Genomic DNA, 27,494 nt, shown 5'->3' with positions numbered 1-27,494 from the left:
GGAGCACAGCTTTCAGTGCAGTCAGTCACTTCTTGTCTGCTGATGATTCTGCCAGGTCTGGGATCTCTAAAAAATGGGTTGGCTTTTTAAATTTTTTTATTTTATCCTTGCCTTTAACTGCTGCAGAGCCCTCACAGGAGCTCCTGCCCACACGAACTTGCTGTCAGCAGCTGTCCTGCAGCCCCCCCGTGCCCCGCAGATCCTCTGCAGCCGCATCGGCAGGTGGCCCCAGAGACCCAGCATGGAAACTCAGCATTCCTGCTAAATCTCAGGAGTTTCAGTGCACTCCCTTTCTGTAGTGGAAGTGGTTATAACCTTTTACTTACAAATGGGAGGGAGGAAGGAAGAGATGCCCTCATGGGACGGTGGGCAATGGACCTTTCAAAGGGGCAGTGCCTTTGGCGTGAGAGCCAACAGCTGCAGTGCAGCAGCCTCAGAGGCAAATGTCTCTGCACCGCCCCACCCCGGGTGCTTTACCCATCAGCTACTGTAGCACTTTCCCAATCTCTGCTGCTGAATTCCCCCGTGAGAAAAGATCTGTCAGTGTGATAAAAGTTTTCTTGTAGTTTTGACCAGAAATTCCATTCTGGAGCCAAGAAAGCTTTTCCTCTACAAATTTGTTAAAGCTGGTACGTTGCCATGAAATCTTTTGATTTGGTGGATTGGCATTTCCAGTAAAGAATGGTTTAATGATTTTTTTTTTCCTGAGATTGCTCTTCTTGTTTCAGTGGAACCACAAATAGGAAAAGTCAATCTTGGTATGGGAGAAGTTTTCGTTTCTCCCTATGAGTTCCACTTCTGTAAATGATCTTTAAAATCCTTTCTGTGCAAAATAAAGCTTACACTGCAAGAAAATGTGAGGCAGTTAGTAAAGCATTCTCCTTTGACAGTTTCAAATTTACCTATCGATTTATATAAAATTTCCTTCATCCCACCACTTAGCAGGGAAATCCTAGTACTCTTGTGTAAAGTAAGTTAGGAAATAAATATCAAGATGATCCTTCTTTCCCCTTTGACTCATCTGTAAATACCACCGAATTGCTTCTGATACTTTTAGGGTAAAAGCATATAATTTTTTAACCCTGCTTTCAATCCTGTAACCACTTCCATGAACAATCTGAAAACCATCTGGTTTGGTTTTTTGGGCTTTTTTTAATCAATTTCCTCTCCATTCCTTTTTTTAAAAAATCCTGCTGTTATCATGCCATTAGGCAGAAACTTAGTCCCCCTCTATTACCATTTAATTCCTTTAGTTCTTGGAAAGCAGCTTCCAAGACAGAAACAGAAACACCCCATAGGTAATTTGCTGGGCAGCTGTGGTCCATGAAGCCTTTAAATGTAGATTTTGAAATCCCAGCTGTCGCAGCCCTGCCAGGTGATACTGCAATGGGTTCAGGGTTTTGTCCTAGTGTTTCAGACATTGTCTGGTGTTGAAGCCAGCAGACAAAGCTGATATTGCAAGGTCCTAGTCCTCCATTGGTTTGTCACAGTGAGATGTGTCTGTAGTGACTTTCTTGAGAGCATCAGTCACAGAACTGGGGTGGAAGTGCAGCTGTTTCACAGCCTTAGTGTGACTTTTTATCTGTTGGGCAGCCCTGTTGACTAAAACGGAGAGTACTGGTTTTACATGCTATGTCTAGACCTACACTAAAGGAATTCCTGGTCCAGGAGGCCTGTCATGGCAATTGGACTGCCTTCTTGGATGTTAAAAGATTTAATTTCTTGTGAAAAGGACAGTAGTAATTTGAGAATATTTTTTTCTAATTTTCCTGTGCTTCACAGGGATCTCTTGTTAGCCAAACAGATATTCCCTGAGTGCTAAAGAGATTTAAAGTTTTGAAGCTACCTCTGCTACTGTTTCGTTTAGGAAAAATCTCGGTATTTTAGAGAAGTATTTACTTTTCGATGCAGGCGATATAACACATTGTCAGGTAAAAGGGAAAATAAAAAGATAAGATCTTTCAAGATCTTCCTTTTTCTGAAGAAAGCTGACTGACTTTTAACATATGAAGGTCTTAGAAGTTTTATTCTATTGCTCAGCCAGTTAAGCAATTAATTGTGAATTTCTCAAGTAAGCAATTTTCTGATACTTTTTTCATGCTAGCATGTTTTTAGGACTCAGCAATATATTGGGACTTTATGGGAGATGCCATGAGAAAGTTAAGATGAGGATTATAATTAACTTGGAAAGCCAATTAAGCTGTGTTACCCTCGTGGTGCTTATGTAGGGAGTTTGGATGGAAAAGCTATAGTGTTATAAATTTCCAATTTACTTAATCTGTGATAATTCTTCCATATATGGCAACCTTTAATGTCAAGACTGTGTGGCTGTCTGTTCCATATAGTACACAGCTTAAACATCTAATACCGCAATTTATGAATTCTTATGTTGGATTTTCAACTTGCTCAGTTAGGCTTGTGGCAAATCTCTTTTGGATCAATATGTGTCTCATTTGTTATAGCACATCAAGTAGTAACATAATAATCACTATCTATGGACACTATGGAATGTCTGCATTATGGATGCATTAGAAGAAGCAGCTATACTGTGCAGTGCTTTGAGCTCCTGATAGTACTTCATTATATCATCATGAGTTTAGAATTATATATCTAATGTATGTTTTCTTTCTCATTTTTCAGATGTTCAACTTGCCCATGGCGCTTTTCATTCCCCCTTCGGTGTTCGCTGTTCATTTACAGTTTAATCTGCTTTACCAGTTTTGGATACATACAGAGGTAAACCAGGTTTTTAAGCCATACCTAAACAGTTAGCCTGGAGCAGTGTCTTGGAAATCCACTAGCAGCTGATTTATTGTGTAAGAAAAATCTTTGTCTGACTTCTTTAAGGAGAAACATCTGTTCATTTTTATTCCTTTTTCTGAATATATATTGCTAAGTTTATAAGAAGCAATGAGGCCAGTTGGTCCCAATTAGATTTAGAAAAAAAAAACTGTAAGGAATCAAAACTTTTTGCTATTTTAATACTGTATTTTCCTATCTTGCAGTTTATTAAACATTTTTGGCAGATACTGAAGCTGATTTCATTTCTAGGATAAATATTTTAGGGAAAAATACCCAAAATTTGGTGCTTCTTAGAGTTGCAACTAAATTCAGATATTGTTTCTTTCTTAATGCAAGTAATTCTCAGATGAAAAATGCTCTATGATTATCTGATGGCTATTTATTACTACACCCCTTCGTTTCTGTTTTGTGAGTGCACAGACCATATCTAGTTTGCATACATGCATGGTTAATAGCACACTGTAATTAGCAAGATGTTTTCCACTTCTCAGGAAGTTCAACGGCCTTTGCCTTCTTCCTTACATTACAATAGAGGTATTTAAAGGTACTTTATGTTATAAGTCAGTAGGGTATTTCTCAGTAGCCCTAGGTGGGCTGTGGGCTAATTATTTCTATGACACTTACTCCTTTGCCCAGACAGATGCCTTTTCCTCACTAATTTCATGATGCAATATATAGGACAGTTCTTTGGGAATTTTATTTTCATCATCTGATATTTTAGGTGTTTTATTTTTTCTGTGTGTTTCATTAAAAAAAATCTAAAAAAATAAAAGTGAGATAGTTATAGTGGACCAATAGCAAACTTTGATTGTTGACATTTTGTTTCTGTTGGACACATTTCTAAAATTATTAAAATATGTCTGATGATCTAAAACATCATGTGAATGGGAAAGGCTTAGATAAAATGTCACACACATCACCAGAAGTGGCATAAACTGAAGCAATACACATTTAAGCTTTTTAAAATATTTTGAAAAAATTCAAGCACTCTTTGAAACTATACCAAATGAATACTAGGCCTCATATGGTAGCAAAGTTTCTTTGACCAATCTTTAGGTTCTGCAAATTAGTTGTAGTGTGCTTTGCCACTAAAAAATTATCATATGCCTCATCTGTGTCTTCCCTGGTGTTTGATGCCATCTCTTCCTTGGCTAAGAGGTTTCTAACATTCTGCTGTGTAGCAGTAACTCAGTGAATCTCAGCACTGGTGCCACAGTGCACATCTAGAGTTTCTAAAGTGAGTTTCAGAGGCTTATGTATTGCCTACATCCCTCTAAAGTGCTAAATCCTTCATAGGGCTTAAAAGGAATTTCCATAGCATATGTGCAATGTGCCAAGTTTAGGCACTAGTCTAAACAAGAAGGAATTTCAGTCTCAATGAAAAGATAAGCACTCCTTAATATTAAATTATTGTGCTGGTAGAAAAACAATGGATCTTTTGTTTTAATCCAGTTGATCCGCTCCTAGAACTTTGCTTACAAGGGAAGTTATTCTTAATGTTGATATTGTTGATTTTATAGCACAGCTGAAATCGGTTGAAATATGTTGGAGTCATGCTCTAAGGTCAGAAATTATGTTGAAATAGAAATAGGGTTACACCATGTATTAGCAGATTTCCTGCTCTCAAGGGCAAGGCATTGACAGAAAAGAGTAAGGAAAGGAAGGGAAATAGTATCAGCCATTCAGGCTTATGTTACCCTGTATTTTTGGTAAAATTAATATGATGCTTCGCCATTATATTGTGTTTTCTTTGCAATAGCTATCACAATTTAACTGTTTAAAGCTATCGATGCTCTTTTTTTTTCTAATGGTCCTTTTCTGAATTTTAATGATCATAATTTTCTTGCACAGATTTTATTATTATGTCTCTGTTTCTGTCAGTTTACTAACATACAGAGTTTGTTCAGGGCTGTAGCCTGGGGTTCTCTAGCAAACATCATCCTGTCTCAGCAAGTGCTGGTAGCCCTTGCTCTGAGAGCAGATATTTTTCATCCCCCAGAAGCTCTGGGAGCCCGTGGAGGGTGCTGTTCCATGTCATTAGGGGTCTAGGGGAGATACACCTCATTATTTCCATTCTGCCAATGTAATCTTACATATAATGTATTAGTTTGCTTGTAAAATGAAGAAGCAATTGATTTTTTTTTTCCCCAAATTTCTATTGCTTTTCATCAGTATCAATTTCCTGATAGAGTTTTGGCCCACATTGACTAGTCAAAGATGTTTGGAAATTGTCACTTCATGACTTTTGACTTGTCATGACATGTCTTTCTCCTTAAGAAAAACAAAATCTAGTAAGATAGATGGGGGGGAAATCTCTTTTCCTTAATAGATGGTGGTTTGTTTGTTTTTTTATACAGGACTGAAAAGGAAAGTACATGCAGTTTTTTTTTTTTAATAGAAGAAAAAAAGGTGTATATAAGTAATAGGAAAGAATTTAAGTACATGAAAAATTTTCTGAGGGAATATGTTTTGTTTTGAAAGAAATTTAAATTATATTCAGTAATTACAAAAGAATGAGCATGCTCTTCTGAAACTTTCTATGCCATGTTTCAGACTTCAGCAAAAGCTTATATCCAAATGCAATCCCTGGTATTTTCCTATACTTAAATTTTACTTATGTCCAGTCTTGCTTTAAAAAATATTAAGAGATGTTTCCTGTGTTTTAACTTTGACCTGTCTTATTATTTGCTATGCCAGGTTTTGTCCAGCTTTATTACCAGCAGATCTGACATGGTCTATTTTATTTTAACTCAAGTGACTCATATATTTTTGTGACTACAGTATCATAAAGATCAAAAGTACACATTTGTTCTACCTCATTTAGACTTCTGTATTTCCTACATGCTTGGTGTACATTAGTTTTTGTAATTCTATATAGAATAATACAGCATTTTAAGCTCTGTAAATCTTATATGAAAATTATGCTATTTTTCTGGTGCTGGATTCTTTTACTATTGTTTATTATTAGAATGGACTATTGATACAGGAAAGGCATGCCTGACATTAATAAAGTAATGTATGCTGGAGTGAAAATACAACTTTGAGACTTATGTCATACATTTGTGTTCAACTATATTTTTTTCACTGCATCCTGGATCAATGGGCCAAGACCAGAGACAGAAGATTCAAAGCCAAGTGCCAGGTCTTGCATTTTGATCACAACCACCCCATGCAGGGCTACAGGCAGGGGTAAGAGTGGCTGGAAAGCAGCCAAGCAGATGAGAATATGGGGATGCTGGTTGACAGCAGTTGAGCATGAGCCAGTGTGTGTGCCCAGGTGGCCAAGAAGGCCAGTGGCATCCTGGCCTGGATCAGGAATAGTGTGGCCAGAAGGACCAGGGCAGGGATTGCCACCCTGTACTCAGCGTTGGTGAGGCCACATCTTGAATCCTGTGTCCAGTTCTCGGCCCCTCACCACAAGACATTGAGGTGCTGGAGCCTGTCCAGAGAAGGACAGTGGAGCTGGTGAAGGGTCTGGTGCACAAGTCTTATGGGAGGGACTGTAGGATCTGGGGGTGTTTAACCTGGAGAAGAGGAGGCTCAGGGGAGGCCTTTTCTTCTCTACAACTGCCTGAAAGGAAGCTGCAGCCACGTGGGAGCCGTTTTCTTCTCCAGGGCAACCAGCAGCAGAAACAGGGGAAATGGCCTCAAGCTGTGCTACAGGCGGTTCAGGTTGAACATCATGAAAAATTTATTAGTTGAAAGTGTGTTTAAGCATTGGAACGGGCTTCCAGGGAAGTGATGGAGTCACCATCCCTGGAAGTGTTCAAGAAATGACTGGACATGACACTTAGTGCTATTGTTAAGTGATGTGGTGGTGTGTTTAGTCAAAGGTAGGAGTTGATGGTCTAGTAGGTCTTTTCCAGCCTTAATGATTCTATGAATATTGCACCATGTACATGACAATCTGAAATTATCACAGGATTTTGTCAAGGATTCAAAATAAATCTCTAAGTAGCACCAAAGCATTGAAATAAACTCCTAGTAATTTATTTAAATGAAAAATGAAGAAAAAATAAGACAACCCAAGAAGACCCCTTAGGAAAACATTTGACAGTGATGGGTTAACTATTGGTCTTGATGATATTAAAGCTCTTTTCCAATCTAAATGATTCTATGGTTCTGTGATCTCAATAAATCAAGAAAAAAAAATTTTTTTGTTCTATCCAGTACTGTTCAGGTCGATTGAATGACTCAGATCTACTCTTAAATAGTCTGGGAGAAATGCTTTTGTGACCAGACAGACCATTCTCATCTAGATCCTAAGGGAAGTAAAAAAAAAAAACAAAAAACAACTTTAGTCAAAAGGCACTAGAAAACTAATTTTTCAAAAGCCACAGAATGTTTCAGGACTGTTACTGACAGACAGAAATACTCCATTTCAGTTTATTTTCGCAGGTGATTCAGAAGGTCTATGGCTTATATTAAACTATATCCTTCCATTATGCATTTATTACAACCAATAAGTTAGGTGTGTTTATAACCTGATAGACACCTGTGAAAAACAGAAATTAGTTTCTGTTGGTTTAGCTGTAATTTTTATGAGATGTCAAACTGTATTTAGAAAGTATCAACTGATCCAGTCCCTGATGGTAGTAATTGCAGCAGCAGATTATTCCTTGCCTATTTGATCTTTGACATGTATTGGTTTCTGTTTAGTTTTCTAATTTAAGGAAAGAATATGATCTGCCCTTTAGCATACTCACAGAAGTCAGGTTTTTTAAGGAATCTCTTGTTTAAGTCTTTCTACCTCATCCAGCTCTGGGAGCGGAAAAAGGTGAGCCACGACTATTAACCAGAAGTAACATGGGTGAAAAGAGCTGAGGAATGGGAATAATTTTAGCAACACCTCATGCAGACTGGAAAGAGAGGCATAAAATTGCTACAGATATAGGGAAAAAATACAATTGGTTTTATCAGGAAACACCCATTAGTAAAACTGAAACTTGCTGAGGAAGTGCATGGTATTTGTCAAAAGGATATTTTTCACTTATGCATGCACATTGTGTACTGGTCTAAGTTTTTGTCTACATCTTGTTTTACCTTTGGCTTCTGCTCAGTTTTCTTTAAGAAAAAGCTTTGGAAGAGAGAAATTGGGAATTCTTCCTGCTTTCGTGCCCTGCACAGCCCATCTGGGCTCCCTGAGTTCAAGTGAGCGCTTGCGGCCCAGTCCTTAAATTGTTGCATCAATCAGATCATACCTAGGAAGATGGCCAGATTCAGAAAAAAAAAACTGTCTTGTTTTGACTTTATTTTCCAATAAGGAAATTAAACAGATTGAGGAACCAGGTGAAATAAAGGAAAACAGATAAAAAGCATACATAAAAAAAGTAGACATAAGTTCTTCTAAGTAGCAGTACACCTGTGATTACCATCATATCAATAGCAAAACCTATTCTTGAAACTCTAGAGGACTTATTTGTCTTTTCAAGCAGAAGCTGTTTGAGACATAAGTCTATTGGTGAAAGAATTGGGTGAAAGAATCATAATCAGGACACTGTGATAAATGACAGTATGAAAAAAAACCCAAAATATTCAGTTATATGTTTCCAGGTCCTAACAATTGAGATTGGTCTATTTCTTTGCAAATTTTATTTTTCAATTTTCTTGGACCTATTTTCTCTGCATTGTGTGCTGTAGTCTTATTTAAATAAGCAAGAAGGGATTTCAGGAGTTAAAAAAAAAAGTTGCAAAGTGTATTTCATCTATTTTAAGTACTTGCAGTCGTTTTTTAATCCATTTCTCAAAACAGAAAAATAAATTTTATAAAGAAATAAGACTTTGAATTTAAAAAGCATTTTAACAAAGCTTATTTGACTATTACAAAACCTATTTGACTGTTGCATGTTTTAGTGTTCATATTGGAAAGAAAAGAGTTTTATTCTTGTGGTTGATTTGTGGAGTTGAAGGAAGGTTTTGGTAAAGAGCGAAAGTATTGAATAGTTTGCAGATAAAAAAGAAGATGCTTTGTTGGGAGGGAAACTATCTCTGGGCCTGGTTTACAAATTCATATATTTATTCTTTATAACTCATATACTTATTGTTTGTATAGTCATATATTTCCAAGAATAATATATAATGAATATATATATATATTTATTCATTATTATTTTACTGGACTGTGAATATTTCCTATAAGGTCAGTAAGATATGAGTCAAATTTAACACATGAAAGTGTTTGCAAAATCTTGGCATACAGGTGGTATTGAATGGATCACATTGGAAATAGAGTATGGTGGACTGATCTGATCTTCTGGCCAGGATAAGAAATGTCATTTTGCTTTTGTTTTGCTGCTAGTGTTTTGGTTTGTGTTTGTTGGGGTTTTTTTTGGTTGATTTTTTCTTAATCTAAAAAGTATCATCTGTAAAAGGTAAAATCAGTAATACTCCAATGTATTGAGTAGAATTGTGAAACTGCAGTATCTCTTGAATTTGGTTCTAGAAGGTCACTTTGAATTCAAAAGCCATATGCCAAGAAAACCTTTATTTTTTTTCATTCTAGTAAATTGTTTCATTTAATGAAATAATGAATTTATTTCCTTTAATTTGCTGTGTTAGCCAAAAATAGACACAGCTCTGTCTGCTGTTCCCTTTCATTTAAATTAGAAACACATACATCTGTCCCTGTCAGGTTACAAGGAATCAGAAACTTACCATACAGAAGACTTTTGCTAAAAGTGATCAAAGGCATGAAGGTAATGATAGGTGATTACAGCCATTCTCCTAGTCTGATGTTCAGGATTGTGTCAGTGAACATTCAATGACATGATGAGTTAACTGGAATTCCTGGAAACAGGTGACATCATCCACAGCCTATTGCATACCTTCTTACTGTAACGAAGATCCAAGAAATTCTTTTAAAAACAATAGGAAAAGAACTGTTTGTTGACTTGTATAAACAACCAATCTCTGGTTTACAAAAGAAAGTTCTTGCCCCATTTTTGATAGCTGATGCTTTTATCACTCATAAATTCATTATTTGTGTGCTGCAAACTCTCAAATCACATGCTTATTCTGGAGTGAAAGAAAACAAATTCAAAAAACACCAGGAAGATAAACATATTTTCTTTAATGCAGACAGTGACTTTGTAGGTCCAGATAGGCTATATATGCAATACAGACATTAAAACTTAAGCTTGATTCCAAGAAACAAAGAGATCTCACTGCTTCAATCCAGCCTGTCTGCCAAAAGGGCTTATTAGATTTTCTGACCAACCTGTAGGATCAAAGTCTTGTCATCATTGCACTTGCCAGAACGCAGAAAAGGGCAAAGCTGACAACACTATCATTAAACACAAATACTTGCAATAACTGTAAAATAAGTTCCAGTTTTCCATGTTTCACTTGCCCCATGAGGGGAGAAAAGTATTGTCTTTCTAGATATATAAGGCATATAACTCTGCTTTTTGTTTTAAATAAGAAGAATAACAAAAGAGAGAGAAGATAAAACATTCATAAGAGAGCACACTGTTCCTGTCCTGCTAAGTGTAGGTTGTGCTTGAACACAGTATAATCAGGAAAAACATAGCAGGATGAAGTTTGGAGTTCCTTCCTTGGGCACCTAAAATCTCAGTGATGATTCAGAATGCCAATGCTCCACTTCAGTAATGTCAGGATGAGCTTCCTATCTTAACTGTGTGTGAACTCCTATTTTAATAATGCTGTGCACCCAGTTGCTGTGAATTCAGCATGCAGCGCAGGAGCCATGATCTTTTTCATTCAGAAGTGGCTGTTCCATGATAATTAGGGTTATGTTGGTGGTTTGCATTTGATGGGCAGCAATCCAGACAGAAGAATCCTCCCTGTTGAAGCTGAGTCGCTAGTGAAGCCAGAAATAAAAAGTTTATGGGACAAGAACGTAATCAGTAACAGCAATTTGGATCCTTGTAGTTAAGTCCTAGAGTTTGAGTGTTGGCTGCTGTTTCTTTCACCAAAGACTTCTTGCAGGCAACAGCTGTGAAATGTTCACTTCAGCAACAGTGAGCTTAACTATTGTTAATCTGCCTGCAGAAACCCTAAAACTAAAGATTGTACTTTAAGAATTTTATTTAGGTCATTTCTGTCTATTAGGTCCCTGGAGAATTATCAAGATAAAAGTGAAGTGAGCTACTTAGAGATGTAACACAGTTCAGTAAATTCTGCATCCTGGAAAAAGAATCTAAACAACTCATTTACCAAAAAAATTTAATATAATAATGAAAGGATACCACATTAATAATGTTAGAGATTCTGTTCTTTGTTAAAAAATGCCTCTTTTTCCATCTTAACATATTACACATAATGCTCTTGAGTTTTTCTCATGGCTTGTACTCATTGAGAATCTATATAGTTATAGCTTCAAAGCCAACAGAAAATTTGAAAGACCCTCTTTGTTAAAATCACTAAGTATAGCCTGCTGTTTTTTTATCTTTTTAGAAAGGAAGATGAAGAGCCTCATTGGCTATATTTTAGTTTATTTCAGGGCTGGCATACTGATTTATGACTTTTGAATTTTTTCCCTGCAATTGCCAGAATGTATTTGTCAGGCTGCTGAAAAATACTGAAATTGTATAGTGATTTTTCTCCTGGAGTTTGTTTAAAATGCTTAACTTGATTTATGACTGAAAGTGTGACTTGCTCCATGCTCTGCTATTTGTAATGCTGCAATTAAACCAATCAGTTACTGTAAGTTTTTTCATTTTTAGTGGAAAAATTGATTGAAATATCCTATATGTGCTCACCTTTCCCACAAGGCTTAATTGGACCTATGAAAAAAACAGAAAGGTTGCATCCACTTGTTGAAACAGTTAACTTAATATTCATGTAAGATGCCAATTTGATTCAAACCTCACCTCCTCTTTGAGGTGTAAAACAATGGAAAGTGACAACAGCCTGCCTTCGAGGTAATTTATTATAGATACATTTATTAAGTCTGTGTGTTTATTATATAAATATGCCCTAAACCAGAGTGTCTGTTAAAACTAGGCTTTCACCTCCCTTTCCTACAATCCAGATTTATCAGAAATTCACCCTCTATGAAACTCTTTATGATCCCAACATGCCTGATTCCTCTCACTTGTTTGATTTCTAAACTATAAATATTTTTTTTTCATTCCTCAGTGTGGAAATTCAGCTAGATCCATTTTACATGCTTACTGGAGTAGAAAACTGCCTAATCAGATAGGAAAACAGTTGGCGGTGTATAAATCAGAGTTTGCCAAGGATTTCAAAGTGTGAAACTGGCAGACAAGCACATATCCTAGGAGTTCTGCCTTTCCTCAGCTTCCCTGTAGAGATTTTACATGGCAAATCTGGTCACCAGAGCCATCTGTATAAATACATGGGTGTGTTGTCCTGAATTAACACAGCAGCTCTACTGGGGAATGTAATTAAGGTCATATTTTAAAATTTCCCCACCAGGCTGTCTGAAATATAGATTTATATACCAGGAATAAGAATCTTACCTTGATTTTGATGAGGAAATGACTTGTAATATGTGTTTTACTACCAACTAGTCTAACAGAAAGCCCAGAGTTAAGTTCAGAGTACTCTGTAGTGATGCTCCAGGGATGAATTTACCCTCTTCTGTCCTGCAGATCAGTAACACCCTGATATTGAAAGTAATGCTGTGCTACAAACAGCTTTCCTTATGCTCAAAGGAAAAAAAAAAAATCAACCCTGAACTTTTTATATACGAATAATTTTACTGTAAGGTTGCCTGCTTTACTCAGTTGACATTCCTTCCTTCAACATTGTTGAAACAGAGCTAAGTAAAGATTCATGTGGTAGTGGTGACAGGAGGAGTTGTTACACAAGATGTAAAGTTTCCCTTGGATTTCATGTCACGATTTTTTCTCATTACTTAAACAAGAACTACATTGAAGTGGTGCAGGTACCAGGCAATAAAGATTTCCCTTGGTGCTGACAAACTCTGAGACCGCAAACGGAGGTGCTTACATGCCACAAGAGATATTGCATAATGTTCTTTCCCTTTAGGCAAGGGATTGCTGTCACAATGGAAACATCTTTATATAAGAACAATGTAGAAAAAAAAATCCATTTATATATGTAGAAAAAAAAAATCCATTTAGTTTCTATCATCTGCATTAGAAGATTTCAATTCCGGGATACATTATTCAGTAATGCATGAAAAGTATTTCTAAGTATGCCTTATTTAGTACACTGCTTTTGGAGTTGCTTCAATTATTGTCAGTAATTCTACTTTATTGTTTAGTGATACCCAAATATAACAGAGGAAATGCGATGGTTTTTAAAGAAAAGAAAGAAAGAAGAATACATGTTTTGTGGAAAAAAATTTATAACATATATATGAGATGCCTACATATTTGATTTGCAGGTAGTTTATTGAGTCCATTTCTAAGGATTTTGACAAGTGAAAAATTATTTTTGTGGCAATAGGATGTTAAAAAATGAAGGAAACAGGAAAAGAGTTTTGTTGGAATGTTGCAGTTCATTTATGGGTCACTGGCATGGGAGTTTAGGTACACATGATGTGTTAATTGAGAAAGGAAAAATTGCAGACAGAAGTTGATTTAGAACAGTAGGTGTCTGAATCAGGGAAACAAACACAAATGTAAACCCCCAGTGTCATAATGGTCAAAATACAGATAAGGTTATCATTGGACAGCAGTTTGGGTATTTCAACTTTTAGGGGACCAGTAGCTATTTTACTCCATTCCCCAAATCACTGTAAGTTGATGATACATAGAATAAGAATATTTTACATTCACAAGCAGACTTTTTTTTCTTTTGAGTAATATGAAAAAATTTTGAAGTACTGATGGTAAGGTTATGGAACAATGACATTTCAGCTATTGTTTTTTTACTTTTTAGACATTTTCCAATAAAAAGGTCAGATACAAAAATTAGAGTAGCAGATTTTTTTAAAATGAAAATCCCAATTACAAGCATAAAAACTAAGCTTATCTTCTTATCACATTTGTTTGGTGTTCTTTGAAAAGTTTAATTTATTTTTTTTAATATGGGATCATGAAAGCTTATAATCTAAGAAAACAATTTGAATACAGTGATATTGTAAGCTGGAAATGTTTTTCTGTCTGAATGGCTGAAACTTAGTGGTCTGTGTGCTTTGGTGACTGATTGTAATTGCAGTGTAAGCCAGGTTGCTGCTACAAAGACTGCGTCTGAGCTCCTTTAAAATTGCCATTCTCCAAGGAAAATGTCTGGACATAATAAAGACACAGAAATGAGGACAGACTGACAGATGAAAGGTAGATGGGTAAGCAGGATATCTGCCACTGCCTTTCTTCTCTCTGAATTATTCTTTTGAACCAGGGCTGTTGCTACACCACATTAAATGTTGCTATGAGTTGGTTCTTATGAAATTAATTTCTTTCAGTATGACTGCAGTAAGTTCCTGTCAGCTTGACATGACCATGTCAGAATCATGTCTGGTAAAAATTGTCTTGCTATCCTATCCAATTTACTTAGGTGAAAAATCTGCTTGTAGGAGTTTTGCCCCAGGTAAGATGGCAGAATAAAGAAAAATTCAAGAAATTTAAACAGAAGAGCTATGTTGTTAGACATATAAGTGCTGCAGAGCTTTCAAAATTCAGCTTTTCAGTGGTGATATATTTCTGTATGTTGGAAAGATATATGGTTATATTTATAGCATTTATGCATTTATAATTTTTTTGGCACCAAAATTTTTTCTCTGACAACAGTTTTTTATTGTTTTTTTAGGAATGAGCTAAATATCTACAAGTAAGCCTACTGATGGCAAGGGAAGTTTCTAGAAATAGCACCCTGTACTACTTTGACTGTCTGGTGAAAAAGTATTTTTGATGTGTTTTAGACAAAGCCCTGATTTATGGATTGCTAACATCAACATACTAGGTTTTTGCTTCATCAGATAGAGAGTTTTGCACCCCCTCCTTTGCACCTTCTTTGCACCCCCTCTGAGCTTTAAAGTCATGTGGTTGTGATTGTTTGTTCAGATTATATTTTCATCAGAGTGGGGCTAAAATGTCTTTGCAATGGAGGTGACCTTGAGTGAATAATTATTCAAAATAGGCCTGGATATCAATCACTAATTAAGACATAAAGTAGATATTTCAGTAGATTTTTAAATTTCATCACTCAAAGAAAGACTGTTTTAAAGAATTAGAGAGGTTTCATTATCCAAATAAAATACTTCCACTATTATTAGTCAGAAAAATTTATTTAAAGTTCTGCATATAAATTTATATCAAGTTTTACCCTGAGGTCCTTAGAGTCCCAAGACAAATAGTTCTGCTTTAGCAGAAGGATGTACTATGTAGATTTTCAAAAGGATGAATTTTAGTTTTAAATTTTTAATTTAACCAGCCGATATTGAGACCTGAAGGCTTTCATTCTGAGGACATTTTATTATAATCCACCTGTGGGATAAAGGTGAAGACTGCTTATCCCTACTGATTCCCTGCTCTCCTAGTGCACACTTGGTTTATTTTTAGAAAAACTGTTAAAATACTGAGCTAAAATTCTATTTAAACCAACTGGATCAAAGTTAGTTGTGGTCTATTAGATAAATCAGTGCTCTCTCAGGTGCAGGGCTGAGGTTCAATTCAAAACATTTGTCTCAGATTAAATTAATTTAATGGTCACATCTCACATATCTTAAAACAGTGGGATGTTCTGCTTGAGAAAGGCAGAAAATGGAACTAGCAGGAATGATGGATCATTTCTTACCTTTAGGTGGTCTTTTCAGACTTGAACTTATTTTGAGGGAGAGCCGATCCTGCTTATGTTGTCCTTGGCTTCTAGGTTTAAATGAAACAAAAGAAACTTGTCTCAGGATTCTGTTTTTCCAGTCAAGTGTGAGCAGGATTTTGAGAAAGATGGTCCAAATATTACAGTTCTATGTATGTGAAGAATTTTTGTATTTCTATACTCCTTTAATTAGAGAAATTCTCTACTTAACCAATTAAGTAGATGTTATTTTTGCAGTTATTGAGGAGAAAAAATGAAAAAATGTTACTTTTTCCTTTTATTATCTTCAACTGATTCATAACAATTTAAATGCATCTGAAGACTATCCTAAGTCTGCTTTTTGAATGTAAATCTATTTGCACTTGCAGAACTGTAAATGAAAGAGACATGGAAGTGCTGTATTTCAGGATTTTGTTCTGTAAACCTTAAAGGAATGAAAATCCTTTTTTGATCAATGAATCTGCTCTCATGAGTAATGACTATCCCTCTAAATATTGCTTGGTTTGGTTTTTTTTTTCCATAATTATCTTATTTCTATTATTATATTACAGATCACCCCTTTTGGCAGTATGAGTATTAAATTTACTAATTAAATTCTCTAAAAGGAAAATAATTATAGGTTCTTGGATTTGTTTCTTAAGGTCTAAGCATTTTTATTTAGCGGCTTTAATGCCCCCTGCTCCCTTTTAATTGCAAGACATCATGGCAATAATTAGACATGGTGAATAGATACCATTTCAGCATATATTGTGAATAGATGGGCTTTTTGATCATCCAGTGATTGCATCAATTTGTGACAGATGGATTTGTGTTTGGGACTAAAGAATAGTTGCTGTGTTCAAAGAAAATACTTCCACTATTGTCAGAAACATTTATTTATTTATTTATTTATTTATTTATCTTTGTTTTATTATTTAATTTATTATTTTATTTTATTTTTTAATTTTTATTTGTTTGTTTGTTTTTCCACACACTTCTGTTGAGCTAACCAAAGCACCAAATTTGAAGTAACTGCTGGCTTTCCTCTAATTCCTTAGTAGCTGAGAGTACCTAATTTAGCAGAAAGCCTGCCGTCACAAACTTAATTTGTCAGCATTTTCTGACAAAGCTTGAAACACTAGAGGTGGCTTTTGGCAATGGATACTTTCTATAATTTTTGGGTTGGTACTAAAATGATCAAGGCTGTCTTTCTATACTGTCGAGTCATTGCCTTAGATAGTAGCTCCATGATGAATTGATGCTGATCTACTATCTCTTCATGCCTCCAACTCATGACAGTGACCATATATTGGACCCAAATCAGAAACTGATCTAGTTAAACTGACTTAGAAAAACAAAACAAAAGCAGCTTTGATTTGCATCAGTTCCCCAGTCAGGTTTGTTCTGTTAATGCATTTGTGCCAGAGTGAAAGAAGGTTACTGTTAGAAGAAATAAGCAGTCAAATGTACTGAACGGGGAAGGAGTACTTGTTTCTGGGTGAATGGCACCTATTTGCAGACATTAAGTGTTTGCAAAACAGGTGTCATAGAGTTGCACTGAGTCCCAAATGGGGATAAGAAAAATGAGTGAAACAATTTGTATGTAATCACAGAATCATCCAGGTTGTAAGTGACCTTCAAGACCAGCAAGTCCCACCATCAACCCAGCATCACCAGAATGACCCCTAAGCCATATCCCCCAAGTGCCACATCCAGATTCCTCTGGAATTTTTCCAGAGATACTGACTCCACCACCTCCCTGAGCAATTTATTCCAATGCCTAAACACTCTTCCAGTGATTTTTTTTTCTAATATCCAATGTGAACCTCCTCTGGTACAACTTAAAGCCATTTCCTCTTGTCCTTTCATTTGAGACATGGCAGAAGAAACTGACCCACACCTCACTACAACCTCCTTTCAGGGAGGTAGAGATCAGTGAAATCCTTCCAAGCCTCCTTTTCTCCAGGGTAAACAATCCCAGTTCCCTCAGTCACTCCTTGCATGACATGTTTTCTAGATCCCTCAGCAACTCCCTTGCCCTTCTCTGGACATGCTCCAGCACTTCAGCTTCCTTTCTGGAAGCGAGAGGCCCAAAACGGAGAACAGTACTCAAGGTGCAGCCTCACCAGTGCTTACTACACTGGGGCAATCACTTCCCTGTGATTCCATCCTATTATCAGTTCATGATTGCCAATTCTCTCAAAGATTCTCATGGAATAATGATAAAAACAATTCACTTTTAGATAAAAAGAAATTAGCTTCTGGATCAAAAATAAATTTAATTTATAACTTGCATTTTATTATTTTTAATGAAGATGTTTGTAACTGTAATACAGTGATATGGTTCAAAAAAAGATACTGCACTTCTTTTTATGCAGTTCTCAAGAAGATGAACGTCCTCTCTTTAGCTTTTCCTTCTTTTCATTCCCCTATTTCTTCTTGGTCTTACACAGTATTTTCATGTTTATTGAAACTTTACATTTTTTAAGGTTATCACCACACTTGGGCCTCTGGAATGGATACTTAATACTCCCAGTCATCACAGAGTTCATCATGGTAAGATAAAAGTGGAACCTCTTATTCCTTTTGTTTTTCTCCGGGTCACTATTTGTATAGTAATAGTAATATACTAAAATTTTTCGGTAAAATTAGTTTTACAGAAAGATTTTAATTTTCACCTCTACTTCAGAAGTGGTCCCTGTTCAGTTAGAAGTTTCACAGTTTTAAAAATAATATAATCAGAACTTATATTTAATTTAAACATTTTTACATTTAAGATTAACTATTGATCAGAAATTAAGTCTGGTTAACATTAAATACTTTGAAGACTTTGAGGAAAAAAATTCAATGCTTCTAAGTATGAAGAGTGATAGAAAAATGTCTTATCCTTCCCTGACTACTGAATCATCAACAAACATACTTTTGCACTCAAATTCAAACACTGTATATGTGAAAAGCATGGCTAGGTCTTAGAAGAACTTTTAAATATCTTAGTGGAATTTGATTTCACCTGTTTGAATTATTGGTAAATATCACTTCACAGAAGCGCATGGTTGATTTTTATCGGTATTCAGAGGGCTTCAATACTGTACTGCATGTGTAAATTGTACTAATAACTCCACTGCATACTGAAAAATGTCATGAATGTATCTGAGACACAGAAGTGGATTTCACAGATATCCTTAGTGTGCAGAGTTTTAAAATAAGTTAAAAAAAAAAGGGGGAATGGAAGAACATTTTGAAAGAGACTCAAATGGAGTTACTTGTGCAGGGGATTTTACCAATGTTTATTGTATCCTCACAATCACTGTATCCACAGTGGTTGTGCTGTAAGTGTCTAGTCCTTAAATTTTGCACAACTAGTGGTAATTGTCAGGGAGACACTCTGCTCTTATTTGCTCAGCTGTAAATCTGAACTAATGGTCTCATCCTGACTGGAGTCAAGCTAAATCATTACAGAGCTGACCAGGGGCTGTGCAGTTGCTCCAGACTATCTCCACAAACTTAGGGATGTGTAACCAATGTTTCTTCACTCATAACTTTGAGAGGACTGCTTATATACAAATACATTCCCTAGAGAACATAGAAGGATCAGTTTTCCTCACACTGAAATTATTAGTGCAGGATCAGACATAAGACATAGAGGACAGAGACACCTGACAGATATTAATGAGATAACTACACATATATGTATTTAGAATATATTTTCTTAGGTATAAACTGATGGAAAAAATTTTTTTTTTGCTTTTTAGTTTATCTTTTATAAATATATTTTGACCTGGTTTTAGTCTCGGAATTTCACAGAAATTTTGGGCATGACACATTGGGTTTGTATGTTTGAATCTGAACAGAAAGAGAGCCATAAGGCTATCAAGGAAAAAAAGAAATATGTATAGAAGTATGAGGAGTGGTGGGTTAGCTGTCTTTTAAAGTTATTTTTAGATTATAAAGTGATGCAAATGATGATTTTTTTTCTTTCATAATTCAGTTTCTAGTATTCTTATTTATCCCATTACTTGTCTCATAATTGATTTTTATTTTAGGTAGAAATCCTTACTGCATTGACAAAAATTATGGTGGCACGCTTATTATCTGGGACAGGATATTTGGTAAGCAAAAGAAGTGTCTTGTTAAATCAGGGTGGAAAAAAATATATGTACTTTTGAATTTGATTGTTTGTTATTCTTTTTTTTTTCTTCTTCCATCAGGAACATTTGAGGCCGAAGATGCAAAAGTTGTATATGGCTTAACACATCCAGTAAATTCATTTGATCCCATCATGCTCCAGGTGCTATAGTTTTCATAATTGATTCTGATATCTTCAACATTCAGTCATATTCAAAAGAAACTCCTCTCTTAGGCACAGTTGAGGACATCCTTGCATTGCTGACCAGCCAATTACATTATCTACAATTTCTTCAGTATTCCATTATGAGACAGCCATTTCTACTCACTGCATTGAGTATATGCAGAGCTTGTAGTAATCATGAAAATATATAACAGTAAAATTAACAAATAATTAGAACAGTGATATATAAGGTGTTGGACTGAATGAGGTGTTTTGTAGTGCAAAAATAAATAGCGAAACACAGACAAAAGCATATAATAAAAAAAAGAAAACTAATTAGTGTGGTGCTTCTTAGATTTATTGCTTCAGGTTTCACTTAAGATAGGTAAAAATTCTCTGCAAAAACATGAGAAACAGTGGAGTCCATATTTTCTTTTAATGATTCTTCATCTGAGGAGGAATCTCAAAGAAAGAGAAATTTTGCTGTCAGGGCTGACATGGCTGGAAAGTGGGAGGATGTGCAATTATATCCATTTCAGTCAGATACTAAGTAATTTCATTACTGAGAGTGTGTTATTTCAAGGTCCCAGTAACCAAATCATACTGCATAAATATAGCTGTACAATATGCCACTAAATACTCAGGAGTGATTACAGGAGACACAGATGAAAAAACAGATTTTCCTCTGAGAAGAAGTCATTGTAATCCTCACCAAATTAACCAAGGGCTTCATATTGCTTTTGCCTATTTGCCAGGTTTTCTGAACTTTCTTCATCTATTTCTAATTTATTCTCTTTACAGAGTTTGAAAAATCATTTATTTGAAAACGAAAAATTAATAAAATACAATGTTTTATTAATCTTTTTTTTTTTGTGAACAATGAAAAATTGCTTACTTTTTTTTCAGTTACGTCCCTTGGCTCATATTTGGAACACGTTTTGGGCCACACCTGGATTCTGCAATAAGCTTTCTGTCCTATTCAAAGGGCCAGGCTGGGGACCAGGCAAACCTAGACTTGGCCTTCCTGAGGAAATCCCAGTGGTAAATAGAACATGCACAGGCTTTCAGTTGTGTGTAATTTACTTGGGCCTCTTAATGCTACTGGATCAATGTTAAAAACTCTACACATGCTATTTTAAATTAGCAAATTAGCAGTCATAAAGCATGGGGGAAGATGAATTAGGAAAAGAAACTGAAGGAAATGAATGTTTTAACTGTGGGGTTTTTTCCTTTTTATTTGACAGAAAAAGCGTGGTTTTTTAAGTTATTTTTTCATTATTCATTTCCTGAAGAGATTTTCCATTTTTTTTCTATGGAGTACAGTAATTTCTCCTTTTTTTTCAGCTGTGGGCATGCACCAACACACAAAGTTAAACTGTCTCAAACTAGGTAGTACATAAGTTTGACAGTCGATTATCTTTCTTCAATTAGCTGTCACTCCTTTTGTATTTGTAAGTGTAAAGAATATTAAGGAGCAACAGGCCAGAGCAGGTCATTCTTGAAGGCAAGTAACTGTTTTGCTTCGTACAGATCACTGGAAAAGAAGTTCCCTTCAATCCATGGGTACCAGCTTATCTTAATTGCTATGCACTGGTACATTTTGCTGTAATAGTGGACTTGTACATCGAACTTCTTGCTTCTATGACTGTAAGTAATTCCTTCCTTTATGAAATAATATCTCCTGCTAACAGCAATGACACACAACATGTTTAAATATTAAAGGATTGGCAGCAGCTCTACAGCCTTATATATTTGAACTACTAAAATAATAACTAGTTTCTGTAAAAGAATTACCCTGAATGGTGAAATATATAATTCCATGCTATTAAATATACATTTTATATTGTTTAGTAAACAGTTTTTAATAACCATATCAGTTATTAATAGAAATAATTTGCCTAGAAGATGTATGTGTCTGCTACAGTTTTTAGTACCTCATAAGCTTGAAATTATGGAGCTTTAAGATGTTAAAATTGGTCATACCATTAGATGCCCAGACTTTAGAAGGAAGTTTGCAATGACCTTTCAGTGCTTGCAGATGGGTACGTTGGTGTCAGCATGAGTTCAGAGTTGGAGGAGCACAAAGTCAGGGCAAATTTTTCTTCCAATCTCCAACATACAACAGCATTGATAGAAGCACAGCAAAGAGAGGCATGTCTTTATCACCACAGACTTTCCTGGTGGGATCTCCGTGGTGACTGGTTCCTCTATGGATAGCCAGCAGCCTGTGCAGGTGAACTACAAGGCCATGTCCACCTAAAAGAAATGAGGCATTAACTGGTTCCAAGGTTTCACATCCTTCCAAGCTCCTTTTTTCCTCCCTGTCTTTCTCCCTCATGTACTAAAGCTAAAATTTCGTAGTTACGAAGCAGGGATTTAATGGATATAATATTCCCACAAATAAGTCAAAGACCTCTCAAGATGTACAGAAACACCACAAAACTCTATTAGCTTGATAAAATGTCCTTTGGTCTTCTTCTTAAACCCTTTCTAAGACCCCCTTAGTTAAAGAGCAGTGCTCTTGCTGTGTTTGTGTCACCCATGTTGCCACATTCCAGGACAAGGCTGAAGAACCCTAGGGGCCTTTTGGGCCCCTTGGGTTCTTCAGCCTTGTCCTGCATGCTCACCTGGCAATCTCCAGCCCTTGGCCAGCAGTAGTCACTGTCCCCTGCCCACCTCATTGGACTCTGCAGGATGTAGCATTCCTGGTATAATATAAAAGCTACCTCAGGCATATCCTTTGGATTAGTATGGAGTTATTCTACATACCATGTTTACTTCTGCAAAGGGTCACACTGCAATTGCAGGGAATTAGGAGATTACTAAATCATCTGAGGCTTAGTGTATTATAAGGACAGGAAATTAAGCCAAAGGTATGAATTAATACTTCCAAAATACACAAGTCAAACAGTATACATGACTGCTAATGTTCCTGTATTGAGAAAAACCTCTGCAATATTTTCCAGAATACTTCTAGATTCCTACATTTGCATAGGAATCAAACTCTGTGTTTGAGTTTTTTCCATTTGTTTCATTTTGCACTTGGATTGTTTGGTTTTTGTTTTTTTTTTTTTTTCTTTACTCTATGCTGTTGCTTTTAGCAGCCAGAATTAAGGAGTCCGATTTTTTTTTTTTCTATTTTATTCTTTTTTCTTTTGGCCTTTTTCTGGTCCTGGAAGGAAAAATGGATGGTCTACATCATTTTATCTGCTGGTAACTGCAGCTGTTTAAGAATAAGTAATAAAGACAGTTGAAGAATGCACCCAAGCCCCAGATAATCACTAAATTCTTTCAGTCATGGAGGAAACATCCTCAAGATCCTCCATCTATGAACTTATTGTAGAAAAACAACTAGAAAATTCTCTGCACAAAACTGCAGGGTAATAAGGTAGTAAGGATAAGGAGAGCACAGGGGCCTGGAAGCACCTCATCTCAGGACATAAACCTTCAGCGTGGGTGTAGAAAGTGCTGGTCCCAAGGCAGAGTTCCAGCATTGCTCTGCAGTATAGTGGAGAAGCTGTCATGAGAAGGAAGCTTGTGTATGAATAACTTTACTTGGCAAAAAACCTTTCTTCAATATCAGTTTTCCACTACACTGAGTTATGAAATGTCTATGGATACAACTGGAACGTTCTGTCTGGCTATGAATTATGTCATAACTGTGGCATAGCTCCATAAATGGAGAAAACTAACTGTTTTCCTCATCTTTAGGTATAAGTTCCATTTCATAACAGCCATAAGACACAGCACACAGCTATTACATTTCTCAAGTGATTACAGTTGCTCAGTATTTGGTCTCACGCCCTGTAGAAGTGTTAAATTTCTCTATCCATAAAGAGCAACCATATACCTTCTGTCTGAATGACCTACATTTAACTTATGAAAAGAGCAAAACAGGAAAGAACAAATATATATTTTCCACAGGAGAGAGCATGCAGTGTTTGTTTTCTGTATAGTGATCTGCACTACATCCAGCGAATAAAAATTGCTTTCTGAGCTCTGTGCATCTAGATCTGATCCAAAGCTCCTCGAAGAAATGGGATTTGGATCAGTCCCAGAGAGAGTGCTAGGAGTGTAAAACTGCAGTACATTCAAAGCAAAAGTCTCATAGCTCCAGAACTTCAGGTATCATATAAATCAAATTGAAGTGCACCTTAAACACATTTTGCAGTGTCTTTTTTTTACTGTTAATAGATACTATAACATTTACTGTGCTTATAATTATATGAATATGTGAGTAGTTTCAATTAGATGGAAATTACTAAGATAGATCTCTTGAAACTTAAGAACACAGCTAATGTATCCATTCAGTAGGACATCACCAAGTACAGTGTATGTAATATTGCTAAGAATTAACTTTTTTTTTCTAGGAATTCTAAGTTAAAATAAATTCATACGGATAACAACACATAACAATAGAAAATTCATAGCATCATATTAGCATTCCTAATATGAATGTATCTGATCATCTGATATATGAGATCAGGGCAACTGTTAACTTATGAAATGTGCTGACATCATTCCTATAAGTTCTTTTGAACCACTGGACAAATCAGAATGAGAAAATGCATCCATGTTATTCTTCCAAAGGAAACCTAGTTCTTTGCAGTATAAAAAGTCAACTTTGAATATTTCAATGCTTATCTAAATACATATTTGAAATAACATTTCCTTTGTTTAAATGAATTAGTTTTCTTCATTACTAAAAAACCAGAAAATACTAATGCTATGGCATTCTGTTGATTACAAAGCCATCAAACTTCTTACAAAATTCTATAATCCTCTTCCCCGCCCCTGCCCCCCCCCAATTTTTGAGGCTCAAAGATATTTTTAAAACTTTAAATGAAATGAAAATCCAACAGAAATATTTTTTTCTGCTTGATTGGAGCCAATAACCACATTGCAGAGTTGTGGCTGACTTGTAATTGGGGAACCTGCTGTGGTCCCACATGCTTCTCTATTTATACAAATACTCCAGTATATAAATACTCATTTATTTTATATATGCATCCATGCATACTATGTTTAGGTGGAACAAGGATGCTAACACTAATGAAGGTGTAAAAGGCACATTCTTTTTGCACTGCTCCTTGCAGTGCATAGATTTAATATATGATGTTAGTTTAGTGATATAACCCACTGACTATTTTGTTGATTTTGGTAGAGTAATGCCTAGAAAGTGGATGCCTCAGCTGCCAGCATCCACTTCATAGGGTGATACATGTTTGAAAGCAAATAAAAGAATCAAGGCAGCATATTACTATACCACTGGAGCTGTAAGAGAAAGTAAGGGAAGCAAACTAACAGTGGTAAAAATTACACTGTATGGCTGGTTTTCTAAAAGATGTTATTCCCAATAGCAACATGGTGTATTTCACTGAAAATTTCTTGGTAATCCTTGACTAGCAGTACAAATGAGGAAATTTTTTTTTTTTGTATGTGAATGTGGTGCGTGTACCTACAGTGAAGGGTAACTTGCACCTTCTATCTTAATGATTCCCAGTAAGGCTTTCTGCCTCACCCTTCACCACTCCAAAAGCTGATGGTTTGGGAAGTGGAAAGCTGCCACACTGTGCTCAGGCATTACAGTCCCATGCTTTTGCATGAATCTGGTGATAGCCAGTTTGAAATTAACCAGGATCTGCCGTTTGTGCTTTAGAGTCCTCCAGTCCTTCACATTCTGGGCCAGAGTGCATGCTCAGCTTAGGGAGTTTTACAAATAGCTAGTGTTCAAAATAGTATAGTTCAAGTAGGAGTGTGTCTGAAGAGAAACGGAAATTGGCCTGAAAAAACAAGTCTGTAAAATATGATCACACCTGGCTCAGGTAGTTATTATACCAAAGAACTTCATATAGCATTTTAACCATTTAAAGATAAAGGCTTGTTTACATTTTAGTTTGATTTTTTAAAAAGTTATAAGGTTGCTTCAGTTCTTCTGATTTATGAACAGACATTGAAATGTATTTCTCTTTCCATTTTCTTTCTGGAACTCCATGTTTAAGACTGAGCTGAAATTTATTAATTTCCTGTAAAGTTCTTAGTATGTGCTTTATTCTTCCGTGTTAGATATATGTGGAGGATAATTTTAATTCTTTTTCCTGTTCTAGTAATGTAAATTAAAATATACCTTTAAGCTAAGAAAAAAGTTCTTGATAGAAGTTATGAGTAAAACCACTGCAAAAATATGACCCAAAATTTTCTATTTTTGGGAAGCATTTCCATCATTCTCTCAAATCCAACTCTTAATGCAGTACCAAATGTAGTCCTTAGGCTTGTAGTCTAACTAATGGCAAGAAATGGAATTCCTAAAGTGCTTAGCTTATCCCCACGTTCCCAGTGTGCTCTCTCCACAAGTTTCAGCAAAAGCTTAGGTTAAAACCAGGTTTTAGGGCACTTCAGTGAACTTAAAGGCTGGTAGAATGAATCAGCATTATCTTATCTGCTTCTATCAGTTTTCTGCAGCTGGAGTCACAAGGAAACCCAGATGCCTGGGAACAAGCTAGACAGCTTGGGAACACTGAAAGGCAGAAAAGTTTGAAATCATGCAGTTCTTTAAAACTGGAAACTAGGGACACCCTTGCTCATTCATAGCATGTACTGTTGAATCCTTCCTGAGGACAGGTATTAGCACTTGTATGAAAACACTGCAGTTTCATTCATTTTCCACAAAGTGTGATTTTAGCCATATATTGTAATGTAGCTACTCCATGACTTGATGGAAGTCTGGATTTGATGCTTAGTTCTCTTTCCTGCCTCAGAAGATACAAAACCTTGCTTCTCTAGTGCTCTACCGCTCTGGGAGCATTTTTCAGGCGGTCTTCAGGACCTGGTACATCACAGTGGAAACAAAGAAAAATCAGACCCACCTGGCAAGAATAAGTAGATTTTTAAAAAGGTGTAATTTTTCAACTTAAAAGTGAGGACAGTCGTTAAGGAGAAAAGTCTTGAATTTTGGTCTTTGTTCCCTGGAAAACTCTTTTATTAGACAAACAACAATCTTTGAAAAGCCTGTCAAAGCATTTCTAAGAAATTTATGTGTGAGTTCACTTATGCCTGTGCCAAATCATATTTTTCTTAGCTCACTTCTTGAATTTTTTATGACCCAGATTGTACAGGAAGCTGAAGTGGAAGTTGAACTCAGTATGGCTAGATGAGCAGTTAAAGTACTTCTCATTTAATTAAATTCAAATAGAATTTATGATTTTTACATGCCTGATTTTTACAAAAAAGCTCTGACCAAACATTTTCTCACTTCAAAACAAATTTCTCCTATTGTTAATGAAGAAAAATTTATCATAAGGAGGAACGGAACAGATTGGTAATGTGGAAATGCAGTAATAAGTTTGATTCTCACCTGGTACAAATCTGTGCAACAGAGTGGCTTGACAGGTGTCATTTGTGAGAACTGTGTTCTGGCTTGTAAACTGGTGAGGCTGCTGTTCAGCTTGCTCATTGCTGGGATTGAGTTTTCTTTGTTCAATAACTGTTGAGGATATCTAAGTAGGTGTTTGTGATCCTTCAGTAAAACAACAGAAACTCGCCCAGACTGAGTGTGTGGTTTGATGTCTTTTGCAAACATGGGCACTCTAAGTTCACACAGCTGTAAAACTTGAGAGTATCCTCCTGTGGCCTCCCATGCTCACAGATACTTACCTTAGATCTCTTTGAGGGGTTGGGGCCATGACCGAAGGAAGTTGGGCATGTCACTGAATGG

At 35.9% G+C, this 27,494-nt stretch overlaps 1 protein-coding gene across 2 annotated transcripts in view; it reads left to right on the top strand.

Annotated features, from left to right (window-relative positions):
* The window catches only part of AGMO (alkylglycerol monooxygenase), a 187,925-nt gene that overhangs the window by 79,716 nt on the left and 80,715 nt on the right, over positions 1-27,494 (top strand). For both annotated transcript variants that reach the window (XM_059839402.1, XM_059840254.1), the window contains exons 5-10: positions 2,641-2,736; positions 17,982-18,048; positions 19,536-19,601; positions 19,701-19,780; positions 20,687-20,821; positions 21,311-21,427. In XM_059839402.1, coding sequence (XP_059695385.1) covers positions 2,641-2,736; positions 17,982-18,048; positions 19,536-19,601; positions 19,701-19,780; positions 20,687-20,821; positions 21,311-21,427 — 561 coding nt within the window. The remainder of the gene's footprint in view (positions 1-2,640; positions 2,737-17,981; positions 18,049-19,535; positions 19,602-19,700; positions 19,781-20,686; positions 20,822-21,310; positions 21,428-27,494) is intronic.

The sequence above is a fragment of the Haemorhous mexicanus genome, chromosome 1 (assembly GCF_027477595.1).
Source record: "Haemorhous mexicanus isolate bHaeMex1 chromosome 1, bHaeMex1.pri, whole genome shotgun sequence".
Classification (NCBI taxonomy): Eukaryota; Metazoa; Chordata; class Aves; order Passeriformes; family Fringillidae; genus Haemorhous; species Haemorhous mexicanus.
This window is presented reverse-complemented; position numbering and strand designations above follow the sequence as displayed.